At 48.9% G+C, this 21,792-nt stretch overlaps 1 protein-coding gene across 4 annotated transcripts in view; it reads left to right on the plus strand.

Annotated features, from left to right (window-relative positions):
* VASH2 (vasohibin 2) overlaps window positions 1-21,792 on the plus strand; it is a 40,044-nt gene that overhangs the window by 13,638 nt on the left and 4,614 nt on the right. For 3 of the 4 annotated variants that reach the window (XM_023203777.2, XM_023203779.2, XM_023203780.2), the window contains 4 exons: window positions 519-575; window positions 1,053-1,127; window positions 7,040-7,421; window positions 8,413-8,528. In XM_023203777.2, coding sequence (XP_023059545.1) covers window positions 519-575; window positions 1,053-1,127; window positions 7,040-7,421; window positions 8,413-8,528 — 630 coding nt within the window. The remainder of the gene's footprint in view (window positions 1-518; window positions 576-1,052; window positions 1,128-7,039; window positions 7,422-8,412; window positions 8,529-21,792) is intronic. The other variant, XM_023203778.2, reaches the window with a different exon arrangement.

Here is a 21,792-nt window from a genome sequence, read left to right on the forward strand (position 1 = left end):
GCCGGGCACGATGGCTCAAGCCTGTAATCCCAGCACTTTGGGAGGCCGAGACGGGCGGATCACGAGGTCAGGAGATCGAGACCATCCTGGCTAACATGGGGAAACCCCGTCTCTACTAAAAAATACAAAAAGCTAGCCGGGCGTGGTGGCCGGCGCCTGTAGTCCCAGCTACTCGGGAGGCTGAGGCAGGAGAATGGTGTGAACCTGGGAGGCAGAGCTTGCAGTGAGCTGAGATCCGGCCACTGCACTCCAGCCTGGGTGACAGGGAGACTCCATCCCAAAAAAAAAAAAAAAAAAGGTCTGTGGTACTTTGAAGCCCAAGTTAGAAATTAGATTTCCAGGGCAAGATGCAAGATAGTGAGGAGTTAGAGGCTACTGGCTACCTTCCGGGTGCTGGTGACTTCTGAAAAGCCCTCACATCCTCATCTCATTGAGAAATCAGAATGCATAGCTTTCTCTGCCACATTACTGGGACCTTTGGAGTTTTCTGTCACTTTCCCTTTACATACTTTACACAGATATAATCACACAGGGACCCAGTTCTTTGAAATTAGGAAAATGAGACCGCTGAGTGGGTAAGTGGTGCATGATCTATGGGCCAGATGACCTCTCTCCTACCCTCAAGCTGCCATCTTCCTCTCCCAACCTCTATTCCCGTAGCCCAGGGCTCAGGTATCCTAGTCTGTAAGGGGTGGAGGTGGAGGGTGCCCTAAGGCCAGGTTGGAGGTAGGACTGAGGACTGAGCTCAGTGGTGAATTCTAACTCCCAGGATGGAGGAGGCTTGTAAACTCTGCCTCATGATACTTCCTTTATTTGTTCTGTTGTAATGCCCTCTGTCCTGGGGCATTGGGAGGGTGCTATGGAATACTGGCACTAACTCCAGGAATTAACTCTTGTGCTTTGGTGCCTTCCTATGAGGCGACTTCTCCCTTTTCCCTCTGTGCTCCTGCGTGGTTCCTGGTGTGGGGATAGGCATGCTGATGGATTGACAGACTGACCCGAGTGTGTAATTAAATAGATTCTGAGATCCTCTGCTGTGCTCTATCCTACAGGTTAATGGAAACAGCAAAAGAAATGACCCGAGAGTCCTTGCCTATCAAATGCCTTGAAGCTGTCATCCTGGGCATGTATCCTTTAAGTTATGTATGCTTAGTTTATTGCATAAATGGTGGCTTCACAATGGGGCTGGTTGTGCCTTTAACATTGTAAATCCACAGAGATGATTATCTCCTTTGAGGAAAGTGTCAGACTCCTCTGGTTCCTCTCTTTAACTTCCACCATGGAGAAGTGAACCAAATCAATGCTTGGCTTCTTGGACCAATATTAGTCTCACCTGTGAGCTGCAGCCTCCATCAGGGCCAGCTCTCAGGCCAGTGACCTTGCAGACTCACTAATACTCACTAATCACAAGGAGAATTCTAACTTGGAGTGACTACAGAGAGTGCGTATGTGACTGGTCTCTGCATTAATATGACATTGCAGCAGGAAAGACAGTCAAGGGGAAATGCAATCAGAGCCAAGAGTGCTAGTATCCAAACCCATCTCCAGGGAAAAGTCTTTGAAAATTCAGTGATGTGATCTCAGCTCGCTGCAACCTCCGCCTCCCAGGCTCAAGTGACCTTCTGGCCTCAGCCTCCTGAGTAGCTGGGACTACAGGCACATGCCACCATGCCTGGCTAATATTTTTGTATTTTTGTATTTTTGGTAGAGATGGGGTTTCACCATGTTTCACCAGCAGGTTGTTCTCAAACTGCTGAGCTCAAGCAATCCGCCCACCTCAGCCTCCCAAAGTGTTGAGATTACAGGCAGGAGCCATCGTGCCTGGCCTGTCAGGAAAAATTCTAAGAGTGGCATGTGGAGGAGACCAAGCAGTGCTGGTGTATCCTGACCTGACAGAACCTCCAGCTAAAACAAGGGTCTAGCTTCTCTCACACTTTCTGTTCCATTTTTCACCAGACTCCTGGCTCTTCAGCCTGAGAGGAATATGGTGCAGAGAAATTGTGATAGCATCAACATCTTGGTGGTGATGGCAATTGAACACGATCAGATAGAAAAGCAAAGACGCTCTGAAGTCCTATGGGATGGATGCTGGAAGGGACAGTGGAAAAGGAAACACTGCAAGACAGGAGCTTGAGAGATGGTCCCAGGCAAGATCAGTTAGGTCCTTGAGCGCTGTGCTCAAAAATGACTGTTTTCCAAAAGGCAATGGGCAACCCAGATGAAAACTCTGAAGCAGAGGTGTGGCGTGCTTTGGTGTATGCTCTAGAGATGTAGTTCTCCAAAGGACAGGCTGAAGGGCAGATTGGGGAAGGCTGGGCTGGGTCAGCAAAGCCCGTTGGGAGCTGTTACATGAGGGAATGGTGAGGCTAGACTGATGGCCCTGGGGATGGGAATGGATTTCAGGGAATGTGTTTAAGGGCTATCAAGGAGATAGAATGTATAGGACTTCTAGGCCAACTAGATGCAGGAGTTGATGAGGAAGGAGTCAACAACTCCAGGTTTCTGAATTGGGCAATCGACTGCAGGATTAGCGGGAGGAATGAGAGTGGCAGAGAAAGGAGATGAGTCAATGCAGACCTGAACTAAAACAGTGCCAGTGAAGGTGGAGGGAAGAGATGGAGGCATATATCATCACCACCACGGGGGGACTGCTTAGATGGGAGGAGTTATTGGAGAACGGCAGTGACTCCATATTTCTGGCTTGCATGATAATGCCACGGTCCAAGGGAAGGACTTCAAGGAGAGGATCAGATTTAGGGAGAGGTGAGCTCAGATTCGGACATGTTAAATTTGAGGTGCCTTGTGGGATGTCGGGATGAGGTATTTGCAGTGTGGAGCTCACAGAGAAATCTGCACTGGAAATGCGAATTTAGGAGCTGTGATTAGAGGGTTGTGCTTACTGTTCAACAAGTGAGAAGAGAAAAAGATTAAAGATGAAATCAGTATTTTTTTGGTCTAGTTTGGCACAAAGCGCCCATGAAAGAGACTTAAGAAGGAAAGTCAGAGAGGTAGAAGGAAAATCAGGAGAGAAAGGAGATGGAGAAGTCAGTGTAAGGACATGTGGCTCAAAATTAGACTGGGGACAGGAGGATTGGTCTAGTCTGTTTTCTGGGTCTCCTGGACATCTTTGTGGGAAGGAGAATCTCTGTGTCTTTCTGCAGTCTGTGGAAACACTTGCAGGCCTGATCTGAAACAAGATTGACCACAGGTGCCTTGGCTGACATTCGAAAAATGGAAACTTGAACCTTACTGAGGCCCCTCTCCAACCCTCCTGTCATCCTCCTCCCAGTTTCCCACAAAGGAGATGAAACATGTGCCTGGGGAACCCAGCAGGAGGCTGGGAATGGGGGTCGGGGCAGCAGATGGCTCAGGGCCCCAACTCTTTAGTGGCAGGAGTCAGCCACAGCTGTTCAGCAAAGCCTCCTGCAAGTTTAATGGAGGCAGACAATTGGCTGAGGATTCGCTGGTGGACGAGATCAACGAAGGGGAACACAAGCCCAGGCCCTTCATGGGGTGGACAAGCTAACTTCAGACTCTTTGTTGAGGTGTGTCTGAGTGCCTCTGGATTTAGGTCATTGAAATGACCACCTCCCTTACACAATAGTCTCATCCCTGCACAATTTTATACATTCGAACATCATGCCATTGGAAACACCCACAACCTTTTGGAATTGTGGGGATAGACCCAGGAACAGCCTTTGAGCCTGTCCAAATCAGAGACAGTGTGCTCATGGTTTTCCCCTGTTCTTATCCTTCTGACATTTCAGAAAAGTGTGGGAAGGTGGAGAGCTTCAGTTCACACTGCTGAACTCAGGGAAATTTGACTCTTACATACAGACAGGAAACACAGACCCGAATTCTTCTTCTTTTTTTTTTTGAGACGGGGAGTCTTGCTCTGTGATCCAGGCTGGAGTGCAGTGGCGTGATCTTGGCTCACTGCAATCTCCACCTCCTGGGTTCAAGCGATTCTCCTGCCTCAGTCTCCCGAGTACCTGGGATTACAGGTGTGTGCCACCACGCCCGGCTAATTTTTTGTATTTTTAGTAGAGATGAGATTTCACCATGTTGACCAGGCTGATCTCGAACTCCTGACCTCAGGTGATCTGTCCGCCTCAGCCTCCCAAAGAGACCTGGATTCTAAAGGTTACAGCATCTTTGTCTTTTCTCTTTGCGCCAGTCAGCATCCCTGGGTCCTGCTTTCCACTCGGAGATAGTGAAGGTTATGAATGGGGTCATCCGTCTGTGTCTCCCACAGGCTCTTCTGCAGGTCCTGGCTCAACAACTTTGAAACTGGTTGGCTTGGCTGCTTGGACACCTGTGTCCATCGGCCTGTCCTTCCTTGCTTTCCCTGTTTTTGACTTTAGCCCAGAGTTCAGGATTCATTAGTGCTGAGCCACTTCTTTTTATCTTGCTTAAGGACATGCGCATACTTTTACATGCATGCTAGAGAGGTAGACCTTTGCTTCCAAATTATCTTGTGAACTATGGCAGGTATTTTGGGGGACCTCACTGGCCATAGTGGGGCTTGCTGGTGGTACTAAAGCACTGTGGTTTATTAAAGTAACAGGTTCATTATGAGAGGCAGGTTGGGAATAGCCCCAGGAGGCTGGATGCTGGAAAGATGATCCCGGGTTTGGCACTGCTGCTCCCGCTTCCCTGGAAAAGCTCAGGTTACTTCCCTGCCTGCCTCCATACTACCTCGCCACCTCCCTCTCCATTCCCAGTTGCTCCAGGTCCCAAGGCTTTTCCAGTTGATATCATGATGGGACAGATCCTCGAAATCAGTGACTCATGACATGAGGGACTGGTGCTCTCTCTTGTCTCCTCCCCACTTCTCCACCTGGCTGACCACTTATCCTGTAAGACGAATTCCAGCGTTACCCTGCTGAGGCCCCTCCTCTGTCCACCCAGAGGTTGCTGGGCTTGCCTTTCTTATAGCACACATCACATTGTGTTTTGGTTTTTATTGTGGTAAAATATTTAGAACATAATTTACCATTTTAACCATTTTTAAGTGCACAGTTCAGTGACATTAAGTACATTCATAATGCTCTACAAAATGACCACCATTCCGACCAGGCACAGTGGCTTGCTCCTATAATCCCAACACTTTGGGAGGCTGAGGAGGGCGGATCACGTGAGGTCAGGAGTTTTGAGACCAGCCTGGTCAACATTGTGAAACCCCGTCTTTACTAAAAATACAAAAATTAGCCGGGTATGGTGGCGGGCACCTGTAATTCCAGCTACTCAGGAGGCTGAGGCAGGAGAATTGCTCGAACTTGAGAGGCAGAGGCTGCAGTGAGCTGAGATCGCGCCACTGCACTCCAGCCTGGGTGACAGCATGAGACTCTGTCGAAAGAAAGAAAAGAAAAGAAAAAGAAAGAAAGGCCACCATTCCTCCCCAGAAATGAAACCCCATACCTGTTAAACAGCACTCCCCAGTTTCCTCCCTCCAGCCCCTGCCCACCACCGTTCTACTCTCTGTCTCTGCACTTGCTACTTCAGGTACCTCAGATGAGTGGAATCATACTGTATTTGTCCTTTTATATTTGGTTGATTTCACTCAGCATGTCTTCAGGGCTCATCCTGCCCATTGCGGAATTTCCTTCCCTTATGAGGCTGAATAAATTCTATTGCATGTATACACTACATTTTGTTCATCTCTTTATCCATCGATGGATATTTGGGTTGCTTCCACCTTCTAGCTGTTGCAAATAATGCTGTTCAGAGCATGGGTGTACAAATATATGTTGGGGTCGCTGCTTTCAATTCTTTTGGGTATGCACCCAGAAGTGGAATTGCCAGGTCCTAGGGTAATCCTGTTGAATTATTTGAGGAATTGCCATACTGATTTCACTGTGTGCATTCTGAGTCCATCTCCCACCAGACCTCCGGGGAAGGGCTGTGTTCTTGTCTTTGGCTCCACAGCCCTACCTGGCAGGCTGTCGGGCACAGCAGACACTCAGGGTTAAGTGTTTGTTACACTGACTTAAGCAGCTAAGGAATGCCCTTGTTCCAGCCCCAGAGAACTTGCCCCAGAAAGCAGCTAGGAATTTATGTAAGAGGACTCAGAAGGATGTGATTTCACTCTCTAACTGCCAATTGATCTCACCTGATAAAGTGAAGAGAAAGCAGGTACAAAACATTTTTAGAGAGTGGAGCCATCTGTGATTAAACCCAGGGCAGAGGACGAGGCTGCTGCCGGTGCTGTGGATGGGTTCTGTCAGCATCCTTCCCTTCAGGACACCTGGATTAGCTCTGCACTGAGAGCAGTCCTTTTAAGTGTAAGGCAGTGCGCATCCACAATCTAAGGTTCATTCCTTCTGTAAGCATTAAACAAGCCCGTCTGTGTACCAGGCCAGTGCTGTGCCCAGGGAATGCCAGGATGTGAGACATAAGCCCTGCCCTCACAACTGCAACACAGGATGGGTAAGCACCAAGTGCCATGGGGGTTCTTGTGTGTTTTGGAAAGATGATCCCAGGCTTGGTGCTGCTGCTCCCCCTTCCCTGGAAAAGCTCAGGTTATACTCCCCTGCTTGCATTCACACTTCCTTGCCACCTACCTCTGCATTCCCAATGGCTCCAGGTCCAAAGGATTTACCAGTTGACTTGGGGCGGGGCAGGGAGCAAGAATACCTAAGCTAGGACGAGGAAGGTCAGGGAGGCATGACACCCAGGAAAGGAGAAGGGATGGTCATGAGGCTGTTCCAGGCTGGGATGCAGCCTGTGTGAGCCCTGGGAGCAGAGAAAAAAGTGCCTTGTTATTGTTTTGTTTTTCAGGTATGTAATTACTGAAGAAAATGACAAGTTTTTCTTTTTGTCTCATATTAACTTGGTTTGGATATACAACATATAGTAGATAGTCAAAGATAACAAGCAAATGCTTTATAAAAGGATTAGTCTGGAAAAGTTAGATGTGGGCCTGCTCAGAGGCAGGGGGATGGACTCACTGACCCCTATGAGACACTTTCTCTTCCTGTGCATCCAGGCTCCGAATTTTCAAGGCCTCCTTTCTCTTCCTTGACTCAGATTGTCTAAGCTACTTAACCAATGGACAGCCTTCCATCGAGCGGTTCCCCATCAGCTTTAAAACCTACTTATCAGGAAACTACTTTCACCACGTTGTGCTGGGGATTTACTGCAATGGCCGCTATGGCTCACTGGGTATGAGCCGCAGGGCTGAGCTGATGGACAAGCCATTGACTTTTCGGACTCTGAGTGACCTCATCTTTGACTTTGAGGACTCCTACAAGAAATACCTGCACACAGTCAAGAAGGTCAAGATTGGACTGTACGTCCCCCATGAGCCTCATAGCTTCCAGCCCATTGAGTGGAAGCAGCTGGTCCTCAACGTCTCAAAGATGCTGAGGGCTGACATAAGGAAGGAGCTGGAGAAATATGCCAGGGACATGAGAATGAAGGTGGGTGCTGGGAAGACAAGGAAGCCATGCAGGAGAGCTCTTTTCCCATTCCTTTCTCTCCGCCTCTTGCTCCAGGCCTCATTTTTCTAGGATGGTCAAAAATTTCTTGAGGTTAAAGTCTCTCTTTGCACATACTACTGCAAAGAAAACTATATAAAATCAGTTTAGATGTGACATTGAAAATAATGTCTTGTCCTGCAATTCCTTCTATGAAATCAGATCTAAAGTGTTAGTCATGTTATACTGAAGCTCTAGTTTGTTCTGTTTTGTTGATGTAATAGGGTGACCAACTGTTCCAGTTTGCCTGGAACTGCGGGCTTTCCCAGGACAAGAGATTTCCAGTATTAAAACCTGGAAAACCTTACATGCTGGCCTTATATAGACTATACTCATACGTCCCTCTTCCCTCTCTCAGTTTTACCTCCAAAGTGATGTGATTCTCGCTTGTCCATGTCCCTCCAGGGCTTGTGCAGTCACTAAAAGGATTATGCTGACTTCAGGCCTGGCTGTGTTTAGCACTGGTGGACTTGTCATCTTCAGTCTGCAGGACATGGAGTGGCGATTCCTGATCAATTAAAACCATTCTGTCAAATGTGTGGGATAGGAGCATCAGAGGAAGAACAAGCTGGTTTCTGGGGCAATGTAGATGAGATTTTGCCTTCGTGAGGAGAGGAACTTGCCAAGCAGACAAACACAGCCCCGGTGTGGGGGCTGAGGCACTGGGCTATGTTCCTGTCTCCACACGGCACGGGGCACAATGTGACCATTTGTATATCCATCTTAGAAGTGGTGCCCTTGCTGCTTGACAGTACAGGACGAGAGAGGAACGTGTGTGTCTCCAGCCTCCTTTTTTTAGAAATCTTCCTGCTCAGTGCCTTCTAATCCATGGAGTCATGATTGGGCTGGGGGTGTGAGATGCGGTGCTGGAAGAAGACGTGAGGCTGGAGATCCTTTAGGAACCAGGGTGATTAACTCCTCACATCTCCTTCAGATCCTGAAACCTGCAAGTGCCCACTCTCCAACCCAAGTGAGAAGCCGGGGAAAATCCCTGTCCCCCAGAAGAAGACAGGCAAGCCCCCCGAGGAGGCTCGGCAGGCGAGACAAGTCGTGAGTAATATTTCCTCTTCCCCAACTCAAAGCCCAACACACACATTCAAGGGGTTGTTCTGGCCCATGGGGACAAAGCTGTGTCTTGGGCCCGGCATTTGAACCAGACAGCAATCTCCGAGAGGACTGCCCCTCATTCAGGGGACATCTATGGAAAAGGATCCGCTGTGCACATCACCCCCATTGCCACTTCTCTGCTGTCAGTTGCACACACGAATGGAGGGATAAGTCCTAGGCAGAATGAGGTGAAGAATAGCCTGAAATGTAGGCAGCCCGGAGGGAGCTTCGGACTTAGAATTAGGAAACCTGGGGCTGGAACCGGCTCAGCTGCTTGGGGATGTCTTTGTTATCTTTCTGGGCATAAGTTTTTCTCACCCATAAAATGGGATTGTTAGAATTTATGAACTTTCCTAAAATTCTGTAGTCCTCTGTACCCAGCAGAAAGTGTGATTACCGTCAGTGGACGATGGCGTCAAAAACACCCACTGGTTCATCTTATTCCTTGGCTAACTCTACCCTCTCCATTTCAGCCCTGAGGCCAGTGATCCCACATCTACTTCTTAGGTCAAAATAACCCACTTAAGCAATGACAGATTGGAGATGCTGGGGATGCCCAAATTCACCAGTGATTATCTGCTGGCAAATATCTGAACGATAGCCATCCTGGGGAAAAACACTGCTTTTCTTTTTTTTTTTTTGAGAAGGAGTCTCGCTCTGTCTCCCAGGCTGGAGTGCAGTGGCTGGATCTCAGCTTACTGCAAGCTCCGCCTCCCGGGTTCACGCCATTCTCCTGCCTCAGCCTCCCGAGTAGCTGGGACTACAGGCGCCCGCCACCTCGCCCGGCTAGTTTTTTGTATTTTTTAGTACAGACGGGGTTTCACCGGGTTAGCCAGGATGGTCTCGATCTCCTGACCTGGTGATCCGCCCGTCTCGGCCTCCCAAAGTGCTGGGATTACAGGCTTGAGCCACCGCGCCCGGCCAACACTGCTTTTCTTAACAGTAGCAGCATGCTGTGTCACCCAGCCTCTTGCCATGCTGGGACCATGTGGCACAGAGCACAGTGGGGCTTGATTGAATCCCAACTCTGTCACATGTTAGTTGTGCAGCTGGGTACATCCTTCCTCCTCGGGGAGCCTTGGTTTCTTCATCCATAAAAGAATATCAAAATGCTCTCCTTGCCTATCTGACAGGGTGGTTTGTAAAGATCCAGGTAGATGATGTAATGAGAGTGACTTGTCAACAGTGAACTGTGTTCACACAAGCACATTATCATCGCCACATCAATCCTGTACAGTGAGCAGGGAACATTTTACAAGTTTTGTTTTCAGGTGAAGAAACCAGGACCCAAAAAGGGCTTGTTGTCTTGTAAGTTCTGTAGCTGGTCAGTGAGAAGTGGTGCTGAAACCCAGGTCATCTGATTCTGGGAGGTGGCAGGGCAGAGTCGGGGAGGGTTCTGTTTTCAGAAGAACAGGACGGGATGAAGTACTTTCATTTCCAAGGATGGTTTTTCACTTGCCCCATTCCACATCCTAAAGCCAGTCCTGGGTTCAGCAGGTACTGCCACGAGGGCCTTGGTGACAATGGCTGTCGTTCTGGGCTGGAAAGGAGGGTGTGAAGCAGTGAGAGGTCACGTGTTCCCGGTAGCAAGAGAGGCTGAAGATGAGAATGGCTTCGGCATAGGTTTGTCCTTGTAGGAGCAGGATGGCTTCTGACCTTTCACACATGGCCTCGTGACCCCAATCCTCCCCCTGATGCTGGCCACTGCCCTTGACCCTTGACCCTAACCTTAGCCCTTACTCTCTCGCTTTGATTCAAATATCCATTAATTGCTGTCACTGCACAAAGTAGTGGTTGTCTCAGAGGACTATGAACATAGAAACCCTTCCCAGAGGGTCATTTAGCATAGAGTGAGTGATCCAGCAATAGCTAGTTGCTCATAAAACAACTGATTTTGTCTGATTTATTATCTGTTTTGCCCAAGGAGGGCTGAGTCATTCCCTGAGGAGCTCGCAATCTTCAGCAAATGTCGAGCAGTCTATAAAAGCCTGCCCTTCCCTTTAGATTCTAGAATCCAGAGCACATGAAGGCCCAAGCATTCTGCCTGGCCATGGATTCCTGCACAGAATGGCAGCTATTGATTTTGAAGACTAGTCCTGCTGGATCCATTTTACTCGGATCCACAGGGACATTGCATTCACAGGGCCATGTTGAGTTTTTAACCTGGAAATGTGACCATAAATGCGAGGGCATGGTAAAGATCCTAGAAACCATGGTAACAGGATGATGTCAGGAGTCAGGAGGTGGTGGTGGCTGTTTGGGAAATGTGGAGGAAGGAGAGTTTGAGTTTGGATGATGGAATGTGGAGTGCATCTTTGGTGTCAGGGGAGCTGCTGAAAATGTAGACCTGGAGTTTGAGGAAGCTGGGGGATAAAGGTCATATTGGAGCCATCTACTTAGAATTGCCAGTTGAAATGACAGCCGGATAAGTCTGTGAGCAAAGAAAGTAGAGAAAAAAGAAATGGCTGGACGTGGTGGTTCATGCCTGTAATCCCAACACTTTGGGAGGCTAAGGAGAGAGAATTGCTTGAGCCCAGGCGTTTGAGACCAGCATGCCTATGCCACATAGGGAGACCCTGTCTTTACAACAACAACAGATTAGCCAGGCATGGGGATGCATGCCTGTAGTCTCAGCTTCTTGGGAGGCTGAGATGGGAGGATCTCTTGAGCCTGGCAATTCAAGCCTGGATAGCACAATTGCACTCCAGTCTGGGCGAAGGAGTGGGGCCCTCTTAAAAAAAAAAAAAAAAAAAGTGATGACAAGGCCCTGAGGAAGCCCAAGAAAAAGAGCCAGAACAGAATATGGAAAAGGAACAGTCAGAGAGGGAGAGGATGGATCAGGACTGTGAGCGCACCTGTGCCTGCAGAGGACAGCTGTCAGAGTGCTAAAGCTACCGTGAGTGCAAAGCTACCTTCTGGTGTTGGGGCACCACTTGCCCTCTGCCCTCCTGCCCATCTGACACACCAGAGTGGGCTGGGAATGGGGAGAAAGACCAGGGAAAGGGAGTGGTCACCCGAGGTCAGGAAGACCTGCAGGAAGAGGGCGATTGTCCTCCTGCCTCACATGCCCCAGAGTCGACCCCAGCCCCATTGGGGGAAGCACAGGAGCACAGAGGTGATGGCTCATGGCTCAGCAGTGAAAACATAAGCTTTTCAAAAACGATGAGAAGTGGCTGCAACAAGGTGAGGAGGGGTGGGTTTCAAGGGGGAGGGGGGAAAGTGGTTGGGGGAAGGAGAAGCGCTATGGACTGGGGTGACATTTAGAGAGGCAGTGTTGAGAGGGCTGAGGGGCTGGAACCAGCCTGGGAAAGGGAGTGAGAATGAGAGCTGATGGAGCTGATGCAGGCCAGGATTCGTTTTTCAAGAAGGAGCCCTGAACAGAGATGCAGCAACCTGATTTCTGACTCCAACTCTGCATGAACCAGCTTGTGGCTTTGAGCAAGCTGCTTCTCTGTGCCTCACCTGTGTAAGGGGAAGGGGACTTAGAGCAGATTATTCTAGGTAGTTTGTAAACTCTGTAGAGTTCCCCTGGGGCTTTTGTCTTTCTAGAATTAGAAGAGACCAGAGTGTCTTTGGACACATAGAGAGAAAATAACCAGGAGAAAGAAATGAATGTTCAAGAACAAAGGGATTAATGGAGCAAGATATATGAGCAGCTGGGGTCGGATGGGATGGAAGGCTACAGAGAGGGCTTAGAAGGTGGTGGGTGGGGAAAAGGGTAGGAGCAAAGGAAGGGGGGACATTAGGGAGAGCTTGACATACATGAGGAGGTAGAAGTTGAAGGACTATACCTTAAGTGGCCTTTATCCTGCCTTGAAGGAGTTGAAGAAAGGACACAACTGAGGACTGATAGATAGGTCCTGCAGTCCTGTTCTCAACTCTGAGTGTGCACCAGCATCACCTGGAGAGTCTGTTGAAACAGAAGACTGCTGGACCCCTTTCCCAGAGCTTCTGAGTCAGCAGATGTAGGATGGAGCCTGAGAACCTGTGTTTCTAATGATGCTGATCCTGCTGGTCTGGGGACCACACTTTGACATCTACCATTTGCTTCAGCTGCAGGCCTCTACCTATGTTTGATGAATCAGAATGGGAAAACTGAGTTAGTGGTTGACCCTAAAAAATAACAGTCACTGGCTGAAAGTACTGGGTCTGTTGAGAGGGTCGGATAAAGCCACTGGGTGTGATTTAGGGGCTCAGCCTTGTCCAGTGTCACCTGGATCTCTGGATAATGAGGTTGTGGAGGTGAAGTTAGGGGGTCTGACCCTGCGCTGGCTCCCATGTTTGGGCTCCAGTAAAGTCATTCTGGGAGGTGCCACTGGTCACTCTCCTGGGGGCCAGACGGGGCCTCGGATCCTTCATCCCCTAGGCCATGCCCATACACTAATCTCTGACTACTTTGTCATGCAGCCAAGGCAAGTGACCACCCCTGCGCCTGCAGAGGACAGCTGTTAGACTGCGCCAGTTGTGAGTGCAAAGCTCTCCCGCTCCCCTCCTACCCTGCTGGCACATCAGACTGGACCTGGGAATGGGGAGAAAGACCAGGGGAAGGGAGTGGTGTCACTTGAGGTCAGGAAGGAAGACCTGCAGGAAGAGGGGAATTCTCTTCCATCACCCTCCTCCCTCCATGCCCCAAAGTCGATCCCAGCCCCAGTGGGGAAAGCCCCAGGAGCACGGAGGTGATGGCTCATGGTTCAGTGAAATCATAAACTTTTCAAAAAAGGTGAAGAGTGACTGCCACCTGCCTCAGAATCCCCCTGACTCATGCCCCAGCCCCGGAGCCCTTCCTCCCAGGTAAACATTGATTCCCAAAAGTCTTCCTTCCTAAACTGCTCCCAGTAGGTCAGAGTCTTTGGGGGTTTTTTCCCCACAGCTAGGGCCGAGTGGCCTCGGAAGAGTTTGACCATCCACAGAGCCCAGTTGGCTTGTAGGTGCCCGTGGACAATTTTGTATGAGCAAATCCAGTAAGGCCATGGTTATTCTTGGTGGCAGAAACCCCTGCCACTTCTTTTTTCTTTCTCCAGCGCTTGGAGGTTGGGAGGGAACTCTAGAGGGCGCAGATATCTCACCTGAAGTTTCGAATGGATTGAGGTGTTCCAGGAGGGAAGATTCTCTCCCTAATTCCTCCAAAACCTTGACTTCTGAGTTGCAGGGCTGGGGAAGGGATTGCAGGGGCTACCGTGTAGGAGAGGAAAGAGAGGTGCGGGACGTGAGAATAAGAAGGGCTGTGAGAGGCCACAAGAACTGGAGCGCCAAGCCCCAGCTTCCCTCTCTAGATTCCAGCTCCTGCCATTCTCCCACACTCCACCCAGGGCAGCCGCATTCCTGGAGGTATGTTTGCAGAGAGGCAGCCCGTCAGCTTCCACCCGTGGCCTTCGCCAAGCAGGCTTTTCTCCAGGTAATCTTGCTTTTGGCGAGGAAATGAGAAAGTGACAAATACGGTCTTGACCCAATCACTGCACAAACTCTGGGAATCTTACTGTGAGATGCCAGGACTAGGGTTTGGTGACTCTTGTCACTGTGCTATTCTGTCAGCATTACATAAGGCCATCGCGTCATTTCTAAATGTGTTGGGTGTCATAAGGAAGCCTGGGAGGGGCCCAAAGGGTGGAAAATTACCATAACAGGCGAGAGGCCCATCAGCTGTGGGGTCCCAGTCCCTGTCTGCCATGGATAATTTTAGTGGCATTATATCCCCATCCACCTCCTCCCTCCAGCTGGAGCGACTTCCAGCCTTGAATTCCTCTCCATTTTTGCACTTGTCTAAATAATCCCTTTTGAAAGAAGGATCAGTGTCACTGGGTTGACAAGAATCAGCTGAGTGGGAGGGCAGGTGAAGATGACTGTGTAGCATCTGTTGAGACCAAGTTTCAAGTGGGAAACCAGGACTCCCCCACTCTTCCACCCACGGGTCCTTTCTCACACTCTGCTCCCCTGGGAGTGTTTAAAGCACCTACTGCACTGAATTGGCAAGTTTTTTCCTGTGGTTCGTAAAGAGGAAGGGAGAGGGAGGTTGAGATTCATGTTTCAAAGGCCATCTGTGAACTTAAACCAACTCCTTCCCAGCCCTGGGCCTCAGAACCCTTGCAGCTGTTCACTGAGGGGTGTTCCCAGGGGTTCTCAACTGGGTCAGCTCTGGGAGAGGAGGGTTAGAAATGTGGTGGAAGGTGGAAGTTTTTGCTTCTCACATCTTGGTAAAGTGAGGAAGCTCCTTGTTAGGGCCGGGGGTCTGAGATGGTAAATGCCCCACAAAGCCCAGGACCACCCTGCCCAATAAAGAACCGTTCCACCTCAAATGCCAACAGCGCCCTCGCTGCGAAGCTTCAGCGCTCTCTGAGGTCCTTTCCATTTCTGACAGTTCATGACTCTTGGCTTGCTGCCTATGACCTGGCCCTGGGTGAATTAGAGTGAGCAGATAGTGATTTTCTGGTTTTGCAGCCAGTGACCATGTGGAACATTCTTCTCAATTGAGGCCAGTGTTCCTGAGGACCCATGAGAACCTCTTCTTCTTCTTTCCCCTGTGTGGCTGCTTTTTCCCGCTGTCCCTCCTCCTGTTTTCTTTGCTGGTCATCTTTCTTTGCCTCCCCTTTTCTTCCTCTTTGATTTCCCTTCTTCATCATCAATCTCTGTGGCACTTCATGGCTTCAGTAGGCTCTGCCTGCCCTGCTGGACACCCTGGGGGTCCCAGAGGTTAGTAAGCCCTGAAAGCCCATCTCCTTTCACTGCAGGGCCTCTAGCTGGACAATGGGATTCCTGCTCCATTCTGTCAGGAAGGATTACGTATGTCCAGACATCTGGTTGAGTGAGGGCAGAGGTTGTTTTAATGAGGTCATCGAGAAAATTTGATTCCATTGTCTAATCACATTGACTGGTGCCCAAGAAGTAATTCTCCTTAGATCCCAAGTGAGAAATATCCCCTGTGGGAAAAGGAGATTTCCTTAGGGTGGAAAGTAGAGGGAATCAAAAAAAAAAAACAAAACAAAAACAAAACAAACAAACAAACAAACAACACTAGGAAGGCTATGAAGGGCAAAGCTAAACCTCCAAGATGGTGAAGGGGCAGTTTCTACTCCAATGACTGCCTGGTCAGTTCCCCCAGGGAAATTCATGTGGCCCAAAGTCCCCAGGGATGCTTGATGGAATGATGGGCCTCATCAGAAAAGACCACCTCAGGCAGAGTGAGCCAGGAGCCTCTGTGAGCTCCCCAGGGTCACACAGGGTCAGACAAGGGCAGACAGGGTGAGGTTTCCTAGAGCTGAGGGGTTCTTGTCCCAGAAAGGAGAAGCGACATCAGAGCCTGGAAACTGTGCCCTGGAATCTCCAACAGTTGGCCTATGGCCAGAGTCTCCTGCCTGGGGAGAGCTCAATGGGATGGGCACCAGCTGAAAAATCTCTTCTGGGCCGAATCCGTCTTGGCTGAGGCCTTCGTTTACATAGCAATGTCAGCTGTCTGCCCTGGCAGCTGCCAGCAGCAGTGCCTTCCATCCAGGGAAGCAAGGAATGTGAGGGAGGAGTGAACTGGCCTGGAATGAGGGTGACCGGTGTGAATGAACCTTCCTTCATCCCCGTGTCGGTCTAGCTGAGGCCATGCTCTGCGTCTGCAGCCTACCCAGATAGGCAGTGTATCCTAAATCGGGGCCTGGTCTGACCTGATTCCTGCCAGACTCCACAAGAATGGGGGCCCTGGGGTCTTTGCTTAAACTTGTAAATGCGGGGCCGAGAGCACCCCTGGTTTAATCTCTTCCGCACTCTTAACATCGGGATTAAGAGTCTAACGTCAGAGTGGCACCTTTCCCACACATCCCTTCCTGGACTCCCGAGCCTGCAGGCTGTGCCGCCAGTCTGGCCTTTGTGTTTCTGTGTGAGGGTGAGCGCCTGCCGGCACATGTGCCCAGACATGGCCCTCGGTCAGAGGTGCGGAAGAGAGACTGGGTGGTTGAGGGAACCTGGTGAACTTCCTCTCCTCTTCCTATTTCTTTTCTTAAACCTCATCTCTTCCAGATACACTCCTATGCGTCTTCAGCCTTGGGATGTGTTGATGTCTCCACTCCATCACTTTCTGGTTCTGAGGCTTCTTGTGGCTGCACAGATGGCACCATCGGGTCAGGCCGAGCTCTTCCTCTGCACCGAGGCTGCCTCAGAGTGTGAAGGACTTGGTGTGCAAGTGTCAAAGTTGAGGTAGCAGTGGCGGAGAGTAGTAGGATTTTTCACAGAATAACTTCTCTGTGGAGCCACCACCCTGCTCTCCCCAGCCTGCCTCCTGCTTTGAGCAGCCTCCGTCCACCTGGCTCCGGGAATGCAGACCTGTCATTGGGGTTAAGCGTAGCCTTGGGGCCAGGCCATCAAGCTTTCACCCTAGTTCACTCTGAGTGCATTCACTTCACAACAGGTGAGGCTGGGACTATCCGTGCATGTGGATATCGTTCCTCCTGCAAAGTGAGTCAAAGGAAAGTTTTCTACTCTCTTTCCCCTAAGACAAAATATTGCCTGAGAATCTTGAAAAAAGAAAATTCTTTCCTTTCTTTGCCTTGTTTAGAGGAGGATGGCAGGGGTGTGGGGTTGGAGAAATATATTAGTCTAAAATAATAACCCTGGATCTGATGAGAGTTCTGGGCAAGTGCAGACCTGGCTGAATCATCATCCTAGTGCTCGTGTTTCTTAAAAATAAACCCCCTTGCAATATTCTAATTATAGCTGGGGGAGCACTTGGAAGAGGCCTCTCTACACACAATAGCTCACCCAGCTCTGGTCCTGAGATGAGCTGGCAAGGACTGAACAGCATTTCTGGCTGGGCCCCACAGGCAGGTGGCATGCTGTGATAACCTACTTCTGCCCTATGCCAGCCAAGGAAATTGCAGCAGTGGTTGCTGTAAAAGAAAAGGATTTCATCTTCTGGGCAGTTCACCAGGAATCTCAGTTTAGCTCATTTTCTGCCAGTATTAGCCCTTTTCTTCTCCTGGGTTCTGGGTACTTAGTGGAAGGCCATGTGGCAGGGGTGAGGATACAGAAGAAGATGACCTAGTCCCTTTCCTTTGGAAGCACTCAAGCTGTTGATGCATTCAGCTTAATGAGTAGGCACGTTCTCCACATGGCTTTCAGGGGTAAAGCAAACCCGCTCCAATACAGAAAATAAGTGTTCTTCCTGCTTGTTAATTCTGAAAATGTTGTCATGGTAACTTGAATCCCTGGCTTAGGACTTTGTCTCTAAAATAAAATATCCCATGATGAAAGTAACAGATGATTCCCTATCATCCATTTACATGTCAGTGAGAATTTGATTGATAGGTACATATTCCGCAGTGGGATTCATAGATGAATTTCCTTGGTCCCTGCTTTCAAATTGTTCACAATCTCCGAGGCAGGGGTAAGGGTTATGAATTGGCAGGATTCTTGAACAGATGTTGTCTTAGTCCATTTTGTGTTGTTGTAACAGAATACCTGAGACTGGGTCCTATATAATGAACAGGAAATGTATGTATTGGCCCATGGTTCTGGATGCTGAGAAACCCAAGATCAAGTGGCTGACATCTGGTGAGAGCCTTCTTGTTGCACTGTCCCATGACAGAAGGGCAAAGAGAGGGAGAGAGGAAAGAAAGTAAGCACGAGTGAGCAAAGGGCCCAAACTCATTCTTTTATAAGAAACCTGCTCCTGAGAAAACAACACTAATCTATTCATGAGGGTGATGCCCCAGGATCCACACACCTCCCACTAAGCCCTGCCTCCCAACCCCACTGCACTGAGGATCGAGTTTCCAAAGGATCCACACACCTCCCACTAAGCCCTGCCTGCCTGCCAACCCCACTGCACTGAGGATCGAGTTTCCAAACCTGTGAACTTTGGGGGACACATTTAAGCCACAGCAAATGAACCAAAGAAAATGACAGAGCATACACAGCAAGTAGTGGATTGTGACGGTAGGGAGTCAGAAAATACTTCTGAGGTAAGTGACATTTGGGATTGCCCTCTAAGGATGAGGAGATGTCGGGGAGAGCATTCTAGACAGGAGACAGCATAAGCCAAGGTGCAGAGGGAGGAGTGGTCATGGTGTCCTTCTCAGATGCTTGGAAAGATGCTTTGAGCTGGCAGAGGAAGGGGGGAAGTTTGCATTGTGGTTAAGGGTATGGGCTCTAGATTCTGGGGACCAACTCTGGTTCCAATGCCTGATAACTGTGTGACTTTGCTTTGAGCAAGTTCCCTACCTTTCAGTACCTCCATTTTCTCTTTTATAAAATGGACAATACCAGTATCAACCCCATGGGTTATGGTGAAGGTTAATTAATCCACAGAAACCTCTTAGAACAATGCCTGGCACATCGTTAAGTGCCTAATACATAAAAGCTATTTATAATGGCGATTTCCTGGTACCTGGAAGGCATGGGAAAACTGGTGCAAGTGCCAGGGAAAGACTAAAAAAAAAGAGTCCAAAGGTTCCCAAGTTAAATTTCATCTATTTTCAAAGGTGCCAATAGCAGAACACAGGTAATGGTAAAGGGTGAAGTTTAAGAAACACACGAACTACAAAAAATTTACGGGCTGAGGGGCTCCAAAGTGAGGAATTAAGGCGAGTGGCCAGAAAGTGGCTTCTCGAGGAGGTGGCAGGCCTGTGGCTAGTTAGCTACAGTGATCCCAGTGAGCCTCCATGACAGGGACGAGCGGGTATGTTTTGTTTTCTCCCTGAGCCTACCCTGTAGGCTCTCCTGGCCACTGACTTTCCAGAATAGACTGTCCGGCACAGGACTGAGAGAGAGAAAACAGGTCAGTGCAGATCTAGTCAAACAACTTGAAAATACTATGAAGCTAGTGTCTTATTTTCTTAAATGAAGGGCAGCATATTTAGAGTTTCAGAAGGAGGAGAGGTGTTACTTGGTGTTGAGGAAGATGCCAGGCCAGGAAGGGAGCATATGTAAGAAAGCTTCAGAAACTGGGATGAGCTAACTGGTAGGTACTACAAGGACCATGGAACAAGAGAGTCTCTTGTTAAGCACATGCACTGCTTAATTTTCAGAGACAACAGGAGATCTAAAGAGCTACCATGGCTTAGGCCCTACATAGTTTGCAGGGTTACAGGGAAGAAGACTGACTCTTAGAAGTGAGTATGACTCCTGACTTCATTTGGACTGTGGGCATTCCTTCCCAGTTAGAACTTGCTAGGAACATGTTCTCCATACTCCACACAGTAACCTTCCTCAGGTTGACTTAGCACCCACTATTTGTGGAACAGATTTGGCTAAGGTTGGGTGTAAGCTGTAGCTTAAACATAATTCACTTTTTTTGAGATAAGGTCTTGCTTTGTTGCCCAGGCTGGAATGCAGTTGTGCGATCTAAGCTCACCGCAACTTCCACCTCCTGGGTTCAAGCAATCTTCCCATCTCAGCCTTCCAAGTAGCTGGGACTACAGGTGCACATCACCACATCTGGCTAATTTTTTTGCATTTTCTTTTCTTTTCTTTTTTTTTTTTTTTTTTTGTAGAGATGAGGTTTCACCATGTTACCCAGGCTGGTCTGAAACTCCTGGGCTCAAGTGATCCTCCCTTAGCAGCCTCCCAGCTTGTAGTGCTGGTACTACAAGCATGACCCACCACACCAGCCATGATTCACTTTTATGTAAAAGCAGCTCAACAGAGGTGGTGGAAATGGGCTTCCTGCTGCGCTGCCGTCTTTAGAACCCATCTTTTTTTTTTTTTTTTTTTTTTTTTTTTGAGACAGAATCTCACTCTTCTGTCCAGGGTAGAGTGCAGTGGCGCATCCTTGGCTCACTGCAACCTCCACTTCCCAGGTTCCAGCGATTCTGCCTCAGCCTCCCGAGTAGCTAGGACTACAGGAATGCACCACATACCCAGCTGTTTTTTTGTATTTTTAGTAGAGATGGGGTTTCACCATATTGGTCAGGCTGGTCTCAAACTCCTGACCTCAAATGATCCACCCACCTCAGCATCCCAAAGTGCTGGAATTACAGGCCTAAGCCACTATGCCCAGCCCTAGAGATCATCTTGAGGTCCCCACTCCAGCCATCACTTCCATGTTCCCATCAGCAGGAAGAACAAAGGAAAGAAAAAGTTGAAGGGCACATACCAGTTGTCTTTTGAAGACATGTCTGCTAACTGCCACACCACACTTGCCTTTAAATCTCACTGGCTACAACTTAGTCTGAGGCCATGCCTGGGTACAGGGAGGCTGGAAGATGTACTTTGTATTCAAGGCAGTTATGCACCTAGCTAAAAGTCAGGGATGGGAGACAGGGGTGTTTACTAAAGAAGGGAAGAGTGAATGTGGAGGGGCAACTAGTAGACGCTGCCACACACAGATCGTTAGATAAATCAGTTATGAAAATCATCTAATAGAAATGTAGTTTATATTTGGGTAAGAAATATATGCTTACCTAGTTACAAAACCAGGAAAGCTAGTGTGGAAATAGTATTTTACTAGCTCTAGGAAATGACCCGCATTTAATCTTTTTCTAAAGCAAGGAATGCATAGGTACTGCAGGTTTATCCTTTTGCCACATCCTGCAGGCAAATTGAATTTTTGATTGCTGAATTTTCTACAAGTGGGGCACACTGTGGAGAAGTGATTTACTTTTCTAACCACATTTGCGTCAGGCTGATGCTAATGTATGGGGAGTCTACTTGAGAAAGTCTCAAATTAGCTATTTGTAAAGATGACACCACCTCAGGCAAGGAGACAAAATGGAGGCTTCACTTCAGGCTTTATGAGAGAACCAGATGCATATGGACTCTTTAAACCTGACTTGTGTGTAAGAACCCTGGTTCTCTCCACATTAGTGGGCTGAGGGCTAGGGTAGGAATATAAGTTTGAATCCCCAAGCAAACGTGTGTTCCTTTTCCTGTCAACCCAAGAATGGTCCTCATAGTGTCCTCTGGGGGCCACTCCTCCAGGCCTGTAGCAGTGGCTTTAAGGGAATGGCTAATCTCCAGGGCATGCGGAGGCTGGAGGACACCATCCCCTGAAGGCCAGAAGCCTTGAGCTCTGATACAATGAGCTGGAGTCTACACACTGAAGTGTAGGGATTTCTACTGGCAGTCAGCTGTGTTAATTAGCACCATGTGTATGTCCCAGGCACCATGGGGAGACACACAAAGAAATAAGAGGCATAATTCCTGATCGATAAAGGAGGGGACATAGTCAAGCTAAGAAATAAGGCTCATGCAACAGATAAGTAAGGTTTCAAGTTATCTGAGTAGGGCCTAG

The sequence above is a fragment of the Piliocolobus tephrosceles genome, chromosome 1, assembly GCF_002776525.5.
Source record: "Piliocolobus tephrosceles isolate RC106 chromosome 1, ASM277652v3, whole genome shotgun sequence".
In the NCBI taxonomy this organism is placed as follows: Eukaryota; Metazoa; Chordata; class Mammalia; order Primates; family Cercopithecidae; genus Piliocolobus; species Piliocolobus tephrosceles.